Source organism: Bubalus bubalis, chromosome 4, assembly GCF_019923935.1.
Source record: "Bubalus bubalis isolate 160015118507 breed Murrah chromosome 4, NDDB_SH_1, whole genome shotgun sequence".
Taxonomy (NCBI): Eukaryota; Metazoa; Chordata; class Mammalia; order Artiodactyla; family Bovidae; genus Bubalus; species Bubalus bubalis.
The window spans coordinates 90,730,159-90,742,497 of NC_059160.1; the positions used below are offsets into that span (position 1 = coordinate 90,730,159).

Here is a 12,339-nt window from a genome sequence, read left to right on the forward strand (position 1 = left end):
TTCTTCCAGAGTTTAGGAGAAGAACTCAGCTGTGACCTCAACTTACTTTAGGTTACAATTTTGAGATTAGATTAGGATGAATATCAAAATTTTCCTTTGGTTTTATGCTTGGTGCTTTCCATTTTCTTTAATGGGTTCCTAACTTCTTTTTCCCCTTTTCTGAGTCAAAGCTAACCTTAGTTGTTTCAGAAGGATCACAAAAAATAGAAGGCAAACATTTGAAGGGATTTCCAAAATGGTTGAATAAGAAACTCAGCAAATTTTTCCCAAAAGAGCAAGAAAAAAGCTGAGCAAAATTGCCAAAAACAACCATTTTAGGACTTTGGAAACTGACTAGAGGCATACAACAGATTGAGAAGGATTAGTTCAAGAAAAACTTGCTGTGATGTTTTAGCTTGTAGCTGTTTCCATCTCCAACTCCCTAGCCCTATGGCCTGGTATAGGTTCTACCGGAGTGAAACAGGCCGTGAAGACTGACAACTCTGCTGCCTGAGGGGGTTGATTTGATCTGGAGCAATGCAACATTTTAACAATACTACTTTAACCCATAAACAGATTCATTAGCAAAGAGTATAAGCCTTACTAGATCAATCTGGATTAATTGATGATTGACTGATCATTGACTGACCACTAAGCTATGCTGAACCAAAAGTAACCCCTAAAATTCAGGCTTAAAAATAAAAACAGGGGTTTCCTTGGCAGTCCAGTGGTTAAGACTCCTCTGGTGGGTTTGATCCCTGATCAGGGAACTAAGATCCCACAAGCCTTGAGGTAAAAAAACCAGAATGTAAAACAATAGAAGCAATACTGCATCAGATTCAATAAAGACTTTAAAAATTGTCCACATTTAAAAAAAAAAAAACTTAAAGAAAACCAAGTGGAAAAATTGGAGTTGAATAGTACAATAACGGAAATGAAAAATTCACCAAAAAGGCTTAACAGCACATGTGAGTTGACAGAAGAAAATAACCAGCAAACCTAATGCTAGATTACTAGAGACTGTCTAATCTGAAGAACAGGGAGGAAAAAACAATAAAGAAAAATGCAAAGGCTCAGAGATTTGTGGGATACCATCAAGCATACCAGTGTACAAGCAATAGAGTTCCCAGAAGGAGAGGGGTATTTAAAATATCTGAAGAGAGGACTTCTCTGTGATCCAGTGGCTAAGACTCTATTCTCCCAATGCAAGGGACCTGGGTTTGATCCCTTGTCAGGGAATAAGATCCTACATTCCGCAACTAAGAGTTTGCATGCTGCAACCAAAGATACCCCATGCGCCAGTGAAGATTGAAGACCCCATGTGCTGCAACTAAGACCCACCACAGTCAAATTTTAAAAATATATAAATAAAAATACTTTAAAAATATATTTGAAGAAATAATGGACAAATGATTCCAAATTTGTGGAAAAACATTAATCTACACATTCAAGAAGCTCAGCAAATTCTAAGTGGGATAAACACAGAAAGAGCCATACCTGGAACATCATAGTCAAACTGTTGAAAGCAGACAAAATAAGAATCTTTAAAACAAAAAGAAAAAAATAACTCAACAATCAAAGGAGACTCAGAACAGAGGAACCACAGGAAATTTAGTAGGTTACTTCTTACTGGAAACAATGGAGGCAGAAGTCAGGGAATGATATATTCAAAGTGCTGAAAGAATAACGTGTGTGTGTGTTAGTCGCTCAGTAGTGTCTGACTCTTTGTGACCCCTTGGACTATAGCCCAGGATCTTCTGTCTATGGAATTCTCCAGGCAAGATTACTGGACTGGGTTGCCATTTCTTTCCAAGAATTTCATATCCAGCAAAATTCTTCTTCAAAAATAGCTACCAAACTTGATGCTATATTACTAGAAGGTAATACATCATTCCCTGAAATAACACTCTTCCCAAAGTACACACATGTACAACTCTCATGTTGTTCAGTCGCTAAGTCTGTCCAACTCTTTGCCATCCCATGAACCGCAGCACACCAGGCTTCCCTGTCCTTCACTATCTCCTGAAATTTGTTCAGACTCATGTTCATAGGGTCGATGATGCCACCAACCATCTCATCTTCTGTCACCACCCCCTTCTCTACCTGCCCTCAATCTTTCCCAGCATCAGGGTCTTTTCCAGTGAGTCGGGTCTTTATATCAGGTGGCCAAAGTACTGGGGCTTCAGCTTCAAAATCAGCACTTCCAATGAATATTCAGGACTGATTTCCTTTAGGACTTACTGGTTTGATCTTGTAGTCCAAGGGACTCTCAACAGTCTTCTCCAGCACCATAATTCGAAAGCATCTAATTCTTCGGCATTCAGCCTTCTTTATGGTCCACCGCTCACATCTGTACATGACTACTGAAAATACCATAGCTTTGACTAGGCAGACCTATGTCAGCAAAGTGATGTCTCTGCTTTTTAATATGCTGTCTAGGTTCGTCATAGCTTTGCTTCCAAAGAGAAAACATCTTTTAATTTCGTGGTGTGCAGTCACCATCTGCTGTGATTTTGGAGCCCAAGAAAATAAAATCTGTCACTTTTTTTTAAATTCTTTTTTCATTTTGACATTTGCATTTTCACACAAAGAAATAAAGAGCAGTAGTATATGTAGGTAAATAAAAACACAGCAAAAATATTTTTTTCTTTTTCCTCTTGTAGTTAACTAAAAGACAAGCATATAAAACACTAATTATAAAGCTATATTGTTGGGCTTAAATATGTAGTGTACATGGAAAAGCACAAAGGAGAGGAAGAGGGTGAAACTATTGGAGCAAAGATTCTATATTTCACTGGAATTAAGTTAGTACCAATCTGGAAAAGATTGTGATAATTTAAAATGTATACTGCAATTCCTATAACTACCACTAAGAAAATGTAAGAAGAAGTGGAATTAAAAGGTACGCTAGAAAATACCTATTTAACACAGAGGCAAGAAAAGAATAGAAGGAAAAAAAAGATACATGAGCAAAATAGCAGATATATATCCAGCCATATCAATAATTACATTAAATGTGAATTAATTAAACACACCAGCTAAAACTCTATAGAGTTGGACTATAAAGAAAGCTGAATTGCAGATAATTGATGCTTTTGAACTGTAGTGCTGAAGAAGACTCTTGAGAGTCTCTTGGACAGCAAGGAGATCCAACCAGTCCATCCTAAAGGAAATCAGTCCTGAATATTCATTGGAAGGACTGATGCTAAAGCTGAAACTCCAATACTTTGGCCACCTGATGTGAAGAACTGATTCATTTGAAAAGACCCTGATGCTGGGAAAGATTGAGGGTGTATGAGATGCTTGGTAGTATCACTGACTCACTGGACATGAGTTTGAGTAAACTCTGGGAGTTGATGATAGACAGGGAACCCTGTCTTATTGCAGTCCATGAGTTTGCAGAGTTGGACATGACTGAACTGAACTGAGCTAAAAGTCAGAGATTGTCAGATTGTATTTTTTTTTAAAAACCCAAAAGATCCAAATATAAGCAACACATCTTAAATTCAATTATACTAACAATAACCACAGTACTTGGGTGCAGTCTCAAAAATGACAGAATGATTTCTGTTTGTTTCCAAAGCAAATCATTCAGCATCACAGTAATCCAAGTCTATGCAACAACCACTAATGCCGAAGAAGCTGAAGCTGAACGGTTCTATGAAGACCTATGAGACCTTCTAGAACTAACACCAAGAAAGATGTCCTTTTTATTATAGGGGACTGGAATGCAAAAGTAGGAGGTCAAGAGATACCTGGAACAACAGGAAAGTTTGGCCTTGGAGTACAAAATGAAACAGGGCAAAGGCTAACAGAGTTTTGCCAAGAGAGCACAACTGGTCACAGCAAACACCCTCTTCCAACAGCAAAAGAGACGACTCTACACATGGACATCACCAGATGGTCAATAGAGAAATCAGATTGATTATATTCTTTGCAGCCAAAGATGGAGAAGCTCTATACAGTCAGCAAAAACAAGACTGAGATCTGACTATGGCTCAGATCATGAACTCCTTATTGTAAAATTCAGACTTAAATTGAAGAAAGCAGAAAAAACACCACTAGAAAATTCAGGTGGTGTATGAAACTGTATGAAATCACTTATGATTATATACGGTAGAAGTGACAATAGATTTAAGGGATTAGATCCAATAAACAGAGTGCCTGAAGAACTATGGACAGAGGTTCATAATATTGTATGGGAGGTGGTGATCAAAACCATCCCCAAGAAAAAGACATGCAAGAAGGCAAAATAGTTGCCTGAGGAGAACTTACAAATATTTGAGAAAAAAAAAAGAGAATGAAAGGTAAAGGAGAAAAGGAAAGATATATCCATCTGAACGCTGAGTTCCAAAGAATAGGAGAGATAAGAAAATCTTCCTAAGTGATCAGTGCAAGGAAACACAAGAAAACAGTGGAAGGGAAAGACTAGAGATCTCTTCAAGAAAATTAGAGATAACAAGGGAACATTTCATGCAAAGATGGGCACAATAAAGGACAGAAATGGTATGGACCTAACAGAAGCAGAAGATATTAAGAAGAGGTGGCAAGAATACACAGAAGAACTATACAAAAAAAAGATCTTAATGACCCAGATAAGCACGATGGTGTGATCACTCACCTAGAGCCATATATCTTGGAGCGCGAAGTCAAGTGGGCCTTAGGAAGTGTCACTATGAACAAAGTTAGCTGAGCTGATGGAATTCCAGCTGAGCTATTTCAAATCCTAAAGATAATGCTGTTAAAATGCTGCACTCAATATGCCAGCAACTCTGGAAAACTCAGCAGTGGCCACAGGACTGGAAAAGATCAGTTTTCACTCAAATCCCAAAGAAAGGCAATGCCAAAGAATGCTCAAACTACTGCACAGTTGCAGTCATCTTACATGCTAGCAAAGAAATGCTCAAATTCTCCAAGCTAGACTTTAAGAGTATGTGAACCGAGAACTTCCAGATGTTAAAGCTGGATTTTGAAAAGGCAAAGGGACCAAAGATCAAATTGCCAACATCCGTTGGATCATTGAAAAAGCAAGAGAACTCCAGGAAAACATCTACTTCTGCTTCATTGACTTCCAAACCCTTTGAATGTGTGGACCACAACAAACTCTGGAAAATTCTTCAAGAGTTGGGAATTCCAGACCACCTTACCTGCCTCCTGAGAAATCTGTATGAAGGTCAAGAAGCAACAGTTAGAAACAGATATGGAACAATGGACTGGTTCCAAATTGAGAAAGGAGTATGTCAAGACTGTATACTGTCACCCTGTTTATTTAACTTATATACAGAGTTCAGTTCAGTCGCTCAGTTGTGTCTGACTCTTTGTGACCCCATGGACTGCAGCATGCAAGGCCTCCCTGTCTATCACCAACTCCCGGAGTTTACTCAAACTCATGTCTATTGAGTCGGTAATGCCATCCAACCATCTCATCCTCTATCATCCCCTTCTCCTCCTGCCTTCAATCTTTCCCAGAATCAGGGTCGTTTCAAATGAGTCAGCTCTTTGTATGAGGTGGCCAAAGTACTGGAGTTTCAGCTTTAGCATCATTCCTTCCAAAGAAATCCCAGGACTGATCTCCTTTAGAATGGACTGGTTGGATCTCCTTGCAGTCCAAGGGACTCTCAAGAGTCTTTTCCAACACCACAGTTCAAAAGCATCAATTCTTCGGGGTTCATTCAGGTTTCTTTTGGTTCAACTCTCACATCCATACATGACTACCGGAAAAACCAAAGCTTTGACTAGATGGACCTTTGTTGGCAAAGTAATATCTCTGCTTTTTAATATGCTGTCTAGGTTGGTCATAACTTTTCTTCCAAGGAGCAAGCGTCTTTTAATTTCATGGCTGCAATCACCATCTGCAGTGATTTTGGAGCCCCCCAAAATAAAGTCAGCCACTGTTTCCACTGTTTCCCCATCTATTTGCCATGAAGTGATGGGACCAGATGCCATGATCTTAGTTTTCTGAATGTTGAGTTTTAAGCTAACTTTTTCACTCTCTTCTTTCACTTTTACCAAGAGGCTCTTTAGTTCTCTTCACTTTCTGCCATAAGGGTGGTGTCATCTGCATATCTGAGGTTATTTATATTTCTCCTGGCAATCTTGATTCCAGCTTGTGCTTCCTCCAGCCCAGCGTTTCTCATGATGTACTCTGCATAGAAGTTAAATAAGCAGGGTGACAATATACAGCCTTGAAGTACTCCTTTCCTGATTTGGAACCAGTCTGTTGTTCCATGTCCAGTTCTAACTGTTGCTTCCTGACCTGCATACAGATTTCTCAAGAGGCAGGTCAGGTGGTCTGGTATTCCCATCACTTTAAGAATTTTGCTTAAAGTTTGCTGTGGTCCACACAGTCAAAGGCTTTAGCATAGTCACTAAAGCAGAAGTAGATATTTTTCTGGAACTCTCTGGCTTTTTTGATGATCCATTAGATGTTGGCAATTTGATCTCTGGTTCCTCTGCCTTTTCTAAATCCAGCTTGAACATCTGGAAGTTCATGGTTCACATATTGTTGAAGCCTGGCTTGGAGAATTTTGAGCATTATTTTACTAGTGTGTGAGATGAGTGCAATTGTGCCATAGTTTGAGCATTCTTTGGCATTGCCTTTCTTTGGGATTGGAATGAAAACTGCCCTTTTCCAGTCCTGTGGCCACTGTTGAGTTTTCCAAATTTGCTGGTATATTGAGTGCAGCACTTTCACAGCATCATCTTTTAGGATTTGAAATAGCTCAGCTGGAATTCCATCACCTCCACTAGCTTTGTTCATAGTGATGCTTCCTAAGGCCCACTTGACTTTGCATTCTGGGATGTCTGGCTCTAGGTGGGTGATCACACCATCGTGATTATCTGGATCGTGAAGATCTTTTTTGTATAGTTCTTCTGTGTATTCTTGCCACCTCTTCTTAATATCTTTTGCTTCTGTTAGGTTTATACCATTTGTCCTTTATTGTGCCCATCTTTGCATGAAATGTTCCCTTGGTATCTCTAATTTTCTTGAAGAGATCTCTAGACTTTCCCATTCTATCGTTTTCCTCTATTTCTTTGCACTGATTGCTGAGGAAGGCTTTCTTATCTCTCCTTGCTAGTCTTTGGAATTCTGCATTCAAATGGATATATGTTTCCTTTTCTCCTTTCCCTTTCCCTTTCCCTTCTCTTCTATTCACAGGTATTTGTAAGGCCTCCTCAGACAACCATTTTGCCTTTTTGTATTTCTTTTCCTTGGGGATGGTCTTGATCCCTGCCTCCTGTACAATGTCACAAACCTCCGTTCATAGTTCTTCAGGCACCCTGTCTAGCAGATCTAATCCCTTGAATCTAGTTGTCACTTCCACTGTATAGTCATAAGGGATTTGATTTAGGTAATACCTGAATCATCAAGTGGTTTTCCCTACTTCATTCAGTTGAATTCTGAATTTGTCTCTCAGTTTGTGGTCTGTGCCACAGTCAGCTCCTGGTCTTGTTTTTGCTGGTTGTATAGAACTTCTGCATCTTCAGCTGCAGAGAATATAATCAGTCTGATTTCGGTGTTGACCATCTGGTGATGTCCATGTATAGAGTCTTCTCTTGTGTTGTTGGAAGAGGGTATTTGCTATGACCGTGTGTTCTCTTAACAGAACTCTGTTAGCTTTTGCCCTGCTTCATTTTGTACTCCAAGGCCAAATTTGCCTGTTACTCCAGGTATTTCTTGACTCCCTACTTTTGCATTCCAGTCCCCTATAATGAAAATTACATCTTTTTTGGGTGTTAGTTGTAGAAGGTCTTGTAGGTCTTCATAGAACCATTCAGTTTCAGCTTCTTCAGCATTACAGGGCATAAACTTGGATTAATGTGATATTGAATAGTTTGCCTTGGAAACAAACAGAGATCATTCTGTCATATGCAGAGTACATCATATGAAATGCTGGGCTGGATGAAGCACAAGGTAGAATCAAGATTGCTGGGAGAAATATCAATAACCTCAGATACCAGGTGACACCACCCTTATGGCACAAAGCTAAGAGGAACCAAAGCGCCTCTTGATGAAAATGAAAAAGGAGAGTGAAAAAGCTGGCTAAAAACTCAGCCTTAAAAAATGAAGGTCATGGCATCTGGTCCCATCACTTCATGGCAAATAGATGGAGAAACAATTTAAACAGTGACAGATTTTATTTTCTCAGGTTCCAAAATCACTGCAGATGGTGACTGCAGCCATGAAATTAAAAGATGCTTGCTCCTTGGAGGAAAGCTATGGCAAACCTAGATAGCATTTTAAAAAGCAGAGACCTTACTTTGCTGACAAAGGTCCATCTAGTCAAAGCTATGGTTTTTCCAGTAGTCATGTATGGATGTGAGAGTTGAACCAAAAGAAACCTGAATGAACACTGAAGAATTGATGCTTTTGGACTGTGGTGTTGGAGAAGACTCTTGAGAGTCCCTTTGACAGCAAGGAGATCCAACAAGTTCATCCAGGAAATTAGTCCTGAATATTCATTGGAAAGGCTGATGCTTTAGCTGAAACTCCAATACTTTGGCCACCTGATGTGAAGAACTGACTCATCTGAAAAGACCCTGATGCTGGGAAAGATTGAAGGCAGGAGGAGAAGGGGACTACAGAGGATGCGATGGTTGGATGGCATCACTGACTCAGTGGACATGAGTTTGAGTAAGCTCCAGGAGTTGGTGATGGACAGGGAAGCCTCGTGTGTCCATGGGGTTTCACAGACATGACTAAATATCTGAACTGAACAATAACCACTGCGGAGCTAGAGAGACTATACAAGTATCAAACAAAATAGACTTTAAGGCAAAGAAAAAGAAATGGATCTAGTGACAACAAAGGATATTTTATAAAAATAAAGGCATCCGTTCATTAGGAAGCTCCACAGTTATAATCATATGTGTACCTAACAACCGAGTCTTAAAATACAGGAAGCAGATAACTGGCAGAATTAAAGAGAAATAACAATAATAATTGGAAAATTGAATATCCCACTCTCAATAATGGATAGAACTAGATAGAAAATCAGTGAATATATATATAAATATATATATATGAGTAGAACAATATAAACAAACTGTAAAACACTCTATCTGACAACAATGTAGTATATATTCTTTTCAACAGCACATGGAATGCTTTACAGAATAGATCATATGCTAGGCTATAAAACAAGTCCCAGTACATTTAAAAGGATTAAAATAATACAAAATATGTTCCAAAGTGCAGTGTGCTAGGTCGATGGATAGATAAAATATAACCTCCTTTTGGTTCAGGGTTTTTGGTTCAGAGTTGAACCCTGAATAATACAAGTTCTTAACGCAACACTAAAACCATGATCCATATAAGAAAAAAAAAAAAAAAGATAAACTGATGGAACTTCATCTGAATTAAACACTTTTGGGCTTCAAGGCACCATTAAGAAAATGAAAAGACAAGCCACAGACTGGGAGAAAACATTTGCAAATTATTTTTCTGAAAAAGGACTTGTTATCCAGAATATCTAAGAAGCTCTTAAAACTCAATAATAAAAATGAGTAAGTATTTGAATAGATGTTTCATCAAAGAAGATATAGGAATGACCAATAAGCACGTGACAAAGTGCTCAACATCATTAGTCAGGGAAATGCAAATTAAAGCCACAATGAGAAACCACCTCACAGCTATTAAGAAAGCTAAAATAAAAAAGACAGTAGAAACTAACACAACATTGTAAAGCAATTATACTTTAAAAAAAAAAGGAAAAAAAGACGATAACAAGTGTTGTTGAAAATGTGAAATAAGTGGAACCCTAATACATTGCTGATGAAAATTGAAATGGTGCTATCACTTGGGAAATCAGCTAATAATTTCTTAAAAAGTTAAATATATGTTTACCAGCAATAGATAAATAAATGACATAGAAATTCTGCTCCTAGGTATCTCCAAAAAGAAATGAAAATTTATGTTCATACAAAAACATACATGTGTGTTCATAGTGGCATTATTCAAAAACACGAAAAAGTGGGAGCAATGCAAATGAACTGGTAAATGGATAAATAAGGTTTGGTATATGCAAACAATGGTGTACAATTGGCACTAGAAAGGAAGAAACTACGATTCATTCTGTAACATGGCTGAACGTCAAAACATTATGCTAAATGAAAGAAACCAGACATAAAGGACTATGTGAAATATGATTCCATTTTATGAAATATCCAAGAAAGGCAAATCTATTGAGACAGAAAATAGATTATTGATTGCCTGGGGCTGAAGGTGGGAATGAGGATTGACTGCAAATGGGCTTAGGGATCTTTTGTGGATCATAAAATGTTCTAAAGTTAGACTGTGGTGATAGTTGTACAACTCTAAATGTATTAAAAGCCATTGAATTATACAACTATTGTGGGTAAACTTTATGGTATGTAAATTATACCTCAATAAAGCTGTTTTTTAGAAAAAGTAAAATCTATATCCAATGTCTTAGAGCACTCTCACCTGTTTTTTTCTTTTGTTTCTTCTTTTCTTCAAGCAAAAACATACTAATTCTGCTTAGTATCTTGACATTGCTCTCAATAGCTTTGAACGTTTCTGGTAACATCTCCATTTGTGCTAAACAGTGATGGTGTTCTTCAATATCAATTGCAGTGATCTCAGACAAAGTGACATCTTGAAGAGAGTAAAAAAAATTACTTTTGTGCAGAAAAATAATTATAACCATATAGGCTTATAATATTGGCTACCTACTCAATATTGTAGTATTGGGAAATACAGATATCTTATACCTATTTCTATTCTGAGGCTTTTCTCTGTGAAGAAATGAAAAAAGAAAAGACTTGGAATAGAAGACTGAACAGTAAATCTTGGGCATGAAAATATGCTTAAAATATAGTTAAAAGGTATCTAATGGGTTTAATTCCCTGATATCAGGGATAAAGATCTAAAATGTGTTTATATGCTTTAATACTGGGGATTAAAACCCCAATTAACTCCCTTGGTAAGTTTTCTAGTATTTCATAACCCCTGTTATATGAAATTTCTTATAACTAAATGAAATTTCTTTTTGTATTCTTAGCTTATTCATTCTTTCACTCAACTAGACTCTCCTCTGTCATATACTGTTCTAGATGCTGAAGACACAGCATTGAATAAAACAAATTCCCTGACTTTATTACTATTTATATTCTAGTGAAAGGAAACAAACAAAATTTAAAAAAATATTAATTATAAAGTGTGCCAGATGGTAAGAAAAGCTATACACAAAGAATAACAGACAGGGCCAGGGTGTAGAGAATGGGGATGGTCAGAGAACACCTCATTTTAAAGTGAGGTATAAGCAGAGAATAGACCGTGTGGCTACCTGGTAGAAAATGTTCCAGGCAAGGGACTAGGAAGCATTAAGACACTGGGCAGGAGCATGCTAAGTGAGCAAACTTGTTTTCCTTATTTTATTCTTCCTGAAACAGAGAGCAACTGTTTAACCATCTTAGCCTTTCCTTCTTTAGTCTTCTAATCCTTCAAAATTTACTTATAATTCTGTTCTGTAGGTTTTCATTAACTTTAAATCACTTCTGGAAACTTACTCCATTCTTCCAACCAGGCCAGAATGTAGGCAAGAGTCTTGTCTTTAATTTCAGCAGTCTTAGCGCAAGCAACTATTTCCTCCAGCAAGCTTCCTCTCCATTTCTTATGTTCTATAAGGGATATATTCCTTCCAGCATGCATATTCTCATTCGCAGTATAGCGATTTATTATACACTTCACGTTTTGCATTATGTCTGCCAGCTGCATATTAAGATACTATAAGCATAAGAAGGGAGATTAAAGTAATAAGTCCTGTTTGACAGTAAGATTTGATTACCTGTCTTCCCAGAATGTCAGTGATAGTCACTATAAAGCTCTCTAATCAAAAGCTTTTTAATTTTAATTTTTCTGTAAGTCTAAGATTTTCCTCTTAATTTTTTTTCTCTGCCTTCATCCTAGAATTTCTATGATATAATGAAAAGAATATTTGGTTTGAAACTACATCTGGATTCTAACTCTAGCTCCCTCCTTAAAATGACTTTTAGTGGACTTCCCTGGTGATCCAGTGGTTAAGAATCTGCCTGCCAATGTAGGGGACATGGGTTCGATCCCTGGTCTGTGAATATTCCACATGCCATAGGGCAGTAAGCCCATATACCACAACTACTGAAGTCCCCTCTCTGTAGAGCCCATGTTCCACAAGAGAAGCCACCTCAATGAGAAGCCTGAAACTAGAGAATAGCCCTCCTCTTGCTGCAACTAGAGAAAACCCTCACAGCAACGAAGACCCAGCACAGCTGAAAAAATAACTAGCATTTGTTTTTCATAGTAGCCACCTAAATGGATATGAAGTGATATCTCATTGTGGTTTTGATATGTATTTACCT

At 37.8% G+C, this 12,339-nt stretch overlaps 1 protein-coding gene across 1 annotated transcript in view; it reads right to left on the bottom strand.

The window, feature by feature from the left end:
* The window catches only part of FAM186A (family with sequence similarity 186 member A), a 73,338-nt gene that overhangs the window by 34,805 nt on the left and 26,194 nt on the right, over positions 1-12,339 (bottom strand). The window contains exons 2-3 of the mRNA XM_044941986.2: positions 11,512-11,728; positions 10,427-10,597 (exon numbers count right to left, since the gene is read on the bottom strand). Of these exons, the coding sequence (XP_044797921.2) occupies positions 10,427-10,597; positions 11,512-11,728 (388 nt within the window). The remainder of the gene's footprint in view (positions 1-10,426; positions 10,598-11,511; positions 11,729-12,339) is intronic.